Source organism: Folsomia candida, unplaced genomic scaffold (genome assembly GCF_002217175.1).
Source record: "Folsomia candida strain VU population unplaced genomic scaffold, ASM221717v1 Fcan01_Sc002, whole genome shotgun sequence".
Classification (NCBI taxonomy): Eukaryota; Metazoa; Arthropoda; class Collembola; order Entomobryomorpha; family Isotomidae; genus Folsomia; species Folsomia candida.
In genome coordinates, this window is record NW_019091194.1 from 6,871,178 (window position 1) to 6,880,888 (window position 9,711).

The following is a 9,711-nucleotide window of genomic DNA, read 5'->3' on the forward strand; positions in this document are numbered from 1 at the left end:
ACTAGATTATCAATGCGTGATATAATATGATATGTAAACTTTTGTGATATGAGCTTGGACTCATGCTCCTAAAAATATATTTGTTACCTTATTATTCGTACACTTTGTTGTGGAGAGTGTGTTGTCTCTTTGTGTTATCAAAGTCTTCATAGATTCGTATAAATGCGTAACCATTGTTTTGTAGTGAAAAATTAAAGAAAACTCGACATATTTAATAATTTATTACGCATTCATTGTTGCACCCGACAAAGAATTTTACACTCTACGCATAAAAATGGTATAAAATGTAGATTAAGCTATATAATACGTGATGGTAGTTATTTTAATTGAGAGAATTTTTTCATTTTTAAAACTTTAGTTAACAGAAATTGCACCTTCATAATTTACTCCTAACATACATGCACATTTTCATTAAGATATGTATAATACTGCACCAAAACGAATAAGTATTTAGGTCCTCAAAAACATTTACTTTCCTTCACACAATTTTAAATGGTTTACGACAAGCGTAAAATTCCACACTCAGTTTTTGTGTGCGATATCATAATAATATTTGCATAACAATTGCAGAAACGTGAGTTATTTGGATTTTACACTTGCATAGTTGGGGGTGTGTATGTATGAATATTGCGTTAAGAATATCAACATGAATCACCACTGGGAAAAGGTATTAATCATGTAAACGGTCTACTTGGTGTACAAGCCTTTTCTACTATTTCAGCTATTCACTAAATTCGATTGCAAGAATCAAATGTTTGAAAAATCTATCGTAATTTTATTTTGAGTATGAGACCTATATGAGAAAGTGTAGTAAAAAATTTGATACTGGCAAATGCTTTAGTATGGAAATTACCCTTAACTAAAAGTTAGAAATTAAATCAATTAATATTTCTACGGAGAGGTGGATACCCCTTCATTGCCCCTTCCACGGTCCAAATAGCTTCTGACCTGGCCGCCTAATAATGTACTTCAGTTTCTTAATTAATAGATTTCAGTTGTCAAATGCAAATTTTAAGTAGTAGAATAATATTTACGAAGAGATGCTGTCTCATTTTGTGTTATAAGCGGACGCTGGTGTGAGTGTCACCCGTCGTTGTCGCTTTGTCCCTGCCGGAGAACTGACGAGGGTGACCGTCGTGGGAGATGGGGATGGCGATGGACGGGGCGACACTTTCCTCGCCGCAGTCCCACCCGACCTCCTCTTCCTTTCGACATCCTTTCGAAACAAGGTCCGGTCGTAGGAAAGTTTTGACGTGGGAAGTGACCTTCGCTTTCCAACTCGGCTGTTGCTATTAGTCGATCCCAATGCCACAAAAGGGTCAAAGCCGTAGCCATAACCGGCACCGTACGTGGCGTGTTCGTAGGGGTTGACGTGTTCAACGAGCGGAATTGGTGGTGGGAGTGGTTCCTCCACGGGGTAAAATTCGGGTGTTTTCACATGCGCGTATGCGGGTGGAGGTGGAGGTAATACTCCTTTGTTGATGTACTTTATGGTGGGACGATAACCAAACCTAATTTTATTTATATTACTTAAATTATTATTATGTAACTCTATGGGCCTCGGCCTGGAAGGGTTTAGGATTTAAATAAAAATACAAAAAAATACAAAATACGATAACCAACCTATCTGCGATGTAGGACACGATCTGAACTGGAAGTAAAAACGACGTTGAAAAAATAAGTAATAAAATTGTTCTTTTAAAATAAGACTGCAAATTGGGGTCATAAATTACAAACAACGTGGAGGTCTTTCTCTCATGTATAAATATATTATGCAGCTTCTACCTAATCATGTTTATCGATTCAGTGATATTTTCTTGAATGGACATGTGAGTCTCATTTACCATTCTGCCTCCGAGCAGCGAATGGAATTGTATGCCGAACTATTATCCGTCATATCATGAGATCATTAAAAGCAATAAAACGAAAACTTCTTGGAGAGAATTCAATCAACCCGTGATGAAGAACAGCAGAGAAGAAGAAAGGGTTTAATAAACTCTGAAATGTACACTAACTACACGGTTCTTCGTACTTATTGTATTGTAATAAATCTCTGGTTTGGCATCTCCACTACATGTGTACATACACCAATCCAATCCACTGAACCAAATCCATTTTTTGTCGGGGAGCCAATTATTCCAATTATTTTACGCATGTTGCGTTGCGTTGAGTTGGATATCAACTCAAAAGATGCATACATAAGAAGCTCTTTTTCCCTCACTGGCACAAAAAATAATCTCCATGAAGAAGGAGAAAGGACCATTATTCCCTTTCCATCTCACTTTGATGAGGGAATAATTTCTTCCACTCAAAAAATCTGGGAGGATAAAAAAAATTCTGAAAATTTGATTCCACAATTTTTCAATATGTTCATATGTGCTTAATGTGTGTTGTCTAAAAATGTGGAATATATATGAGTCATGTCTCTTCTGCAGAATTTGATATGATAGAGATTCCACATTGTGTTATCCATATTGGAATTATTAGCTTAGGACTTAGGATTAGTCAGTTGCCCACCCGTCAGATAAAATAAAATAGGCGAAAGATGATAATGCAAAGTGATGATTACCAACCGAACCAAGGAAGTCAACGTTGTTTTTGCTCCCATCATCATCATCATCATCTCATCATCTCCATGGTCCAAAAAGAAAAAGTTCCTTCAGTACGCAATGCGTCTCATCATTCTTATCTCGTCTCTTTTTACGTACGCATCTAAGTTTCTGCCCCAATAATGCGAGCCTACATGCACTTAAAGATCTCCATATCTTGTAGATCTATCCGTCATAAGAAAAATGAAGGATTTGGATGATGGATTGAAACCTTTCTGAAATTTACAATTAGCAATTTATTGGGAAGGATTAGTGTGCGGATGGATGATGGGAGAGATAAGTAAAAGGCTTAATTAATTTTCTTTGTTGGTCGGCTCCTGCATATTAGATAATAAAGTGGTAAATTACTGTTGGAATTTAAACCACGGGAATAAGAACCTCGCTGTTAAGAAAACTAAGGTATGATGAAAAGTGCGTACAAGAAAAATTGCATAAGTGATTCTGCTCATGTCAGTAGAAAAAAGTTGATGGATATTTTTTGTGCATACATGTAGAGATTTGTGCAACTCTAAAAAATCCCACACATGCGGTTGCTGGACGTTGACAAGTGGATGACATTAAGATGTCTTTTCCATTTCTTGACATCTTGGGGAAAATGTCACTGTCAGATCAGTAATTTAAGTTAAACGACTACGACACAAAAAACCGCAACATCAGCAACCGCATGTAAAATAATGTCTTGATTAATACTTAGAAACGTGAGCGTATTATTGTGCTTTATGCGTAACTAAATTTTGTGATGGTGAATTTAAGAACGAAAAAAAAACTTACTGCGTCCATCCGGTAACAAGACTCGGTATTGTCCTTGAACGACGTCGCCATCCCTGATTTCCCATCGTCCATGGGACAACTCTTTGAAATATTCGTCCAGACCGTCCACCTAGCCGATAGTTATCATTAATCAAATCATGCATGTCATGTATTATCATCAACATCCAAAATTTGCGGAAAATTTTACCTCATATCCGAATGCATATTTGGGCCTTGACTATTTAAAAATTATTTGAAATTGTTTGAGTTGATACAAATCATGTAAAAAAATTCAAATTAATGATGCAAAGAAGAAAAATGACATAATGACATGAGTGACTCTGTTTATACGTATATGACTTACGTAATAGTCAACGATGGCGTTGTGTCCTCCTCCATGATGACCGTCGTAGTATTCTGGATAAGGAACTGAGACAACAGAGTCCAATCCGTTGGACAAAAGTAACAGGCATGAATACACCAAAAAGTCTTTTGGTTCCATTCTTGCTCTTTGTGAGGTGCGGGATCTACAGGAAAGCGTTTTTTTAGATACACAAATGGTGATCTGTGCGTACAAATACTTGATTGATGATTGATTTGAGATACAATTTGTGTATGCAGGCTTTCTAGGCTAAGATTAGATTTTTTTTCGTATGATTGTCAGATAAAGCCTCGCAATGTACGGCGCTGGACTTTAAGACAACTATCTAATTTACATGTACAACGCTAACAATTAATGCTTTTAGCTTGATAAATATTAACTTGGCTGCAGATTAAATTCAAATCAACAATTGGCAACAGATAAATTCCCTTCATTGTCTTGATCCCTGATTGTAAATGATGGACAAGATTGATGATCATCAATGTTATGTAACTACATAAAAACACAGCAGCAGTATCATCAAGACTAACAATTGTTACTCCTCAATCCAAGCGTTGTTTCGTTGGCATGTGGAAACCGGAAGACTGAACACGATCAATCCCTCGTACAAATTTCAAAGTGAACTTTGATGAAGGAAGTAAGTGTATCGACATCGCCAGAATAGCTTGCCTGGCCAACGTTTTAACGAGTTTCCGTTATTTTTTCATTAAGATTTTTTAACGTGCTGTCAAACTGGACATGACAACTGAACCGTCTGCCAACATGAGACTGACAAGACTCTGAATGTACATGACATTCACCATTAAATTGCAAGAAGATAATTGTAAATGAAACCGCAAACAGATCCAGATCTTGGTTACATAACAAGAAGCTTCAACAATTTGTGATGAAATCCACACCAACCACAAAACAATGTTCTTTTTGACAATAACAATTATTCACGAAATTTGACAAACTCTAGTCATATTGCTAACAAGTTATCATACGCACATAACTACGTGTCATGAATTAGAACAACAAATGAAATTGAATCGAAGCTTGTGAACAATTCCGAAATGTGATAAATTTCAACAAATTAAAATACTTACCCCTTTAATCGATCCAACTTTCCAATATAATAAGTATTTGCCACAATTTAATAATCAAATTATTTTTTACAAAAATATTATTTCCAGAAATCTGAAAATTTATCTTCTCAAGTGCACGAAGCCAAAAAGTGTACCACTTCCATGCAAAAGCACGCACTGGTTTATGAGTACGACAAGGAGGAAACAATGACTGAAGCCTTTGTCAGAAAGCAGTCTCGTTTTTATCCACGTCCAAAGTAACTGCATCCCTACGCATAATTCTTATGTAAGAGCTGCATTGAGCCAACTTCACCTGCACCTACCTACCTACCAACCTATCTGCAGCTAGACGACGACGTTGCCTTGGAAGGTAACCACATTCTTACGACTGGGAAGAAGGAAAGCATTTTTCCTTGCATTATTGGGCTCATCACCACCTCCTCACAACAATGCGGTAACAATGGGATGAGATTGTTGGCATCATGACCACTCTCGCTTTCATCCACCAACTTCAGTCGCCCGTCTTTCTCTGACTCACACGTTTTCATCTGTAGCAACGGCAGAACGAAGCCACATGCACACGTACTTACTTATTATGCAAATGCGGATACATGCACCTACCTATCAGTGCAAATGTAACAAGACTTTTGGATTTTTAAAAGCCCTCAGCTCTAACCTTAACCGAGTTTATTTATTATATGCACCTGTATCCCCATAAGGATTCGCATGTACATTTTATATAAAACTCTGGGGTACGCACAGTAGGCAGGATTATTTATTCCGACGACCAGTATTTGTTCTAGTTTCAATTTCCACACGTAAATCATTCTTCACTGAGAATTATGAACGAATCATAAATCAGACAGATTGAAGTATGAATAGGAATTAATTATTTTTTGGTTTTGTAGTTTTTGCGACTAATTAAACCGATACAGTTTTACTTTATTGTAAAATCTGGTACACTGGAATGAGAAAACATACTTCATTAAAATGCGTAATTGATAACAATCAGGCAGCGATAGGCAGAAGGGTTTCAATACCCATTTTAAGGGTTGCCCAGCCAATTAAGAAAATACTTATTATCAAATATTCACAGATTTGCATGGCATCTCCATGCATATAATTAAGGGGATTATCTGTATGTATATATGTATGTAGGACAAATGCACAGAGTTTGAGCAGCGTGATGAATAAATCATCACGTTGCTGGATAATGCATTTTAAATACGAATTAACAATACTGGACACACCAAATACATAAACATGCATTTTCTAATTATCAGTTTTGTTTTACTTGAGGGAGAAGCTGTTGCTTGGCATAATTCCAAAGTGATGAATTCCCATTTACAAGGAACGATGATGGGTCTAGTTGCGCATTTTCAAAAAGTGTGAGGAGCTGCATTTTATTCATTAGTTCTGTTAACAAAGTCATGATCATGGAAATAAATGCAGAGAGCCTCCAGCAGCAGCCAACATTCAAAGACTTCAAAGGGTTACCAGGGGGCTGCTGCTGCTTTGCATTCCTCAGTCACTCAAAGGCCCAGCAAAAGGGCTTGTTATTCCACAATCCACATTTGCATTTTATTTATATGCGTGTGTATTTTGTCCACGAGAGATGAGTTTGTAGATTGCGTTCAGTGTTTGGTTAGGATTGAATATTGCATCACTTATTTAATGCTTCTTCGTCAGCCCTGCATTGAACGAGTTACGGGAGAATATGCAAATCAAGATTCCACAAGTGAAAATGAGAAAATAGTTCTATAAAATTAATTTAATTCAGATCATTCAGCAAGAAAATCGATTTCTGTAACGCTCAATCTCCTTTCAATGAAATGTGTTGTAAGGAAAATTTTACTGTTTGGACGACAGACCGTCATACAATTTCGACTTGCCTGATTGCTCTTTGTATCCACATACGTACAAACCCCCACACATGAGAAGAAAGAAAGGGCGATGAAAATAATAAGTGACTTGACCTAAGCTCAGACGACTCTTTGCGTGCGTGGGGTGTGAAATGCATAAGTCACGATTTACCTCTGTTCGTCATCGTCCACTGTGCATAAGTAAGCAGTTACTGCTGACTTGACGTCGGCATTTTGTAAAAATGAGAGTGATTTAAATCAACGACACGACGGAATGAAATAAGTGGGGCGATGGCTGGCATACACCATTTTTTAATATAGCTTCGAGATGAATGATTCGATGAAAATCGTAATGTTGTGAGTGGCACAATCATGCAGATATGTTTGAAAAGTTGTGTGGTCTGTCTCTATCGTCGTGTTCCTTAAAACAACAACATTCATATCGCAAAATAGATCAAGACTTTGGTTTCCTGAGAATATTCTAAAAATTATGATTCCAGTCAAATGAGTTTTACACTTATATTTAAAATTTAGACTAGTAACTCCAACAAAATTAGATCAGCAAAGTTATTCAGCCTTTTCCAAGAAAAATATGACTGCAAAATGAATACTTGTTAGCCGATATAGAATTGGCAGAAGTTGTTGGTCAATAATTTGTGAAAAATTACCCATTGTTTTGCTCCAATAATAAAAATTGGTTAAGGCCAATTTAAATGTCCACCTTTAAATCCCTTAAGGTTATCTTTCCAACATCACGTCGAATTCTATGTAGATCAGATTCTATAGTAAAATATTCTTCCATTGAAATTCCATAAAGCAGAAAAAATTAGATTTAGTTCAATATCACATCTCATTTATGAAATTGAAACCTTTTGCCATTTACCGTGTTTGAGATAAATCTCCATTATTCAATTAAGTGATTATTATTACCAGTATCGTTACAAATTAAATTGTCAGTCAAATCGTTACTGTTGATCATGCTTAAGTAGAAGGGAGCTCATTTTTCTTGAAAATTATAAGTTTATCCTCATTATGGATATCTGGCACTATACCTACTTATTTATTTGGCAGCTTAATACTATGCTTTGTGTGTTGTTGCTGCCGTCTGGGTCAGTGTCTCCGATGATTAACTATTGATAAGTAGGAAATTGCTATTTTTACGAAATCTTAGAAATGCAGATCCTTGAAAATATTTATAAAGCTGATTTTTAACGAGTAGCAAATAGTTATGAAACTAAATAAACCGTTGACGTAGCTCTGTGATCAAAACGCAAAAATTGCAAACCTATATTTGCATGAAAACAATGGGATCCTAGCCTACATACAGTACTACAGTTAACAAACTTCAAAATTAAATCAGTGATGAAATGAGACAATGTTGTGCGGTCAACGTCGTAACAACAACAATGAGTTGAATCTCTCTTTTGCAAATTAAAATGTTCCTGTTCTACATATATCCTTATCCCACAGTTTTCCTAATTTAATTGAGTCATATCATTTTAGAACGAACTTCCAAGGAACAGAAGAATCGCCACGCCTTTGGATGGATGCTATAACTGGCTGAATATTAATTGCGTTTAAAATGAATACGTTTCAGTCAGTTGCAGAATATAAATTCACTGCACTAAAAAGTGCTGAAAATGTGGCTTGGGAATTGGATGTCAATGACGAAAAGTCTTTGTCATTTTCTTAGAATAATTGACACTGAACGTGCCAATGATACACACTTACAAATGACATTCATCATCACTGGAATATCAAAATGCACACGCTGTATTGTACATTCAGCGAAATTAAGTGTGCTATTTATTTCAGAATTGTGTGACATCATTATTTATCAAGAAAGCTGTGATAAAGTTCGTACATAATTAATGCACTCGCCATTTTGTTTTTATTATGTACATGTTTAGCCACCACCGAGTCCTAATATGAAAATTGGCAACCTTGAATCTAATATATTTATATGTACTTAAGGAATTTAGCAGAAATGGGAAGGTTGTCTGCCACGTAGCTCAGCCTGAGTAAGTTTAAGAATGAATAAGAGGTTGACAATTTTGGGATTTTGAATCCCGGAGGGGCATCACATCTTTATTGTAATAATCGTTATGAAATTGGTCATAATTCTTTGTTACAAATTATGACAAATTATTTACTTGTTGGAGACTAGGACACAATAAAAGTTGCATAATACAAATTCCTGTACCTACAATGAAATAAAATCGAATGCACGACTTATGACCCCATGAAGTCTGCCTCGGGTTTACTGGTTCTAGCGCACCACAAAGTAATTTTATGCTATATGTATGTACGATGTGACGCACTAAATACAACAATCAGTGAACTTTAATCTCGACGCTCGACACGTTCTGGGTAAAATTATTGAACAGTTTCATCACAATATTCACAATAACATTACCACATGTATGATGTGACATTACGTTATTGCTCATTTATTCAACCAAAATAGATCAATTTTATTACCACAAGTTTGTTAAGATCGACTAATAGTCAAAGTAAATCAAAATCATTTTGCGGTAATCGTGGCAAACCGCAATACCACAAGTAAATGAGGTACTAAAGTTTGTTTGTTTGTAAACAGTATAACTTGAATGAGTTGAATAAATATTTGACATGCGGATTGACAAACAATGCTAAATTAGAATTCACACTGATTTGTATACTTTTTGACGAGCAAATTTATGGACTAAAATCCACAAGTTCCGCAAAGTCTCTTTTCAATAATGTTCAGCAAAATCGAGTATCGATCCGCATAGGATAATTTTCAAGCCAAATTATTAATCATATATCCTGACATTATCGTTTACAGGCATTAATTTCGAAAAAATATCACATCATATCATCAACATCAGTGGGAGTGTGGGACATATCAGTAAACATAACAATAAATTGAAAGTGGACCAAGTTCAATTTTTAGTCGGTGTGCTCACATTTTAAACTTTAAAGTCCGTATGGATTGCAGAGGAATACTTGCGATGACTAGTTGCACCACCTGCAGCTATAATTTAGAAAATGAATGGTAT

At 35.9% G+C, this 9,711-nt stretch overlaps 1 protein-coding gene across 1 annotated transcript; it reads right to left on the bottom strand.

The window, feature by feature from the left end:
• Window positions 1-191: 191 nt before the first annotated feature.
• LOC110844777 lies at window positions 192-5,032 on the bottom strand. The gene is made up of 6 exons (XM_022091065.2): window positions 4,830-5,032; window positions 3,724-3,886; window positions 3,568-3,597; window positions 3,381-3,489; window positions 1,624-1,651; window positions 192-1,511 (listed from the first exon to the last, which is right to left on the bottom strand). Exons 2-6 carry the CDS (start codon window positions 3,859-3,861, stop codon window positions 1,049-1,051), a joined length of 768 nt encoding a protein of 255 aa, XP_021946757.1. The 5' UTR covers window positions 3,862-3,886; window positions 4,830-5,032; the 3' UTR covers window positions 192-1,048.
• Window positions 5,033-9,711: the final 4,679 nt, after the last annotated feature.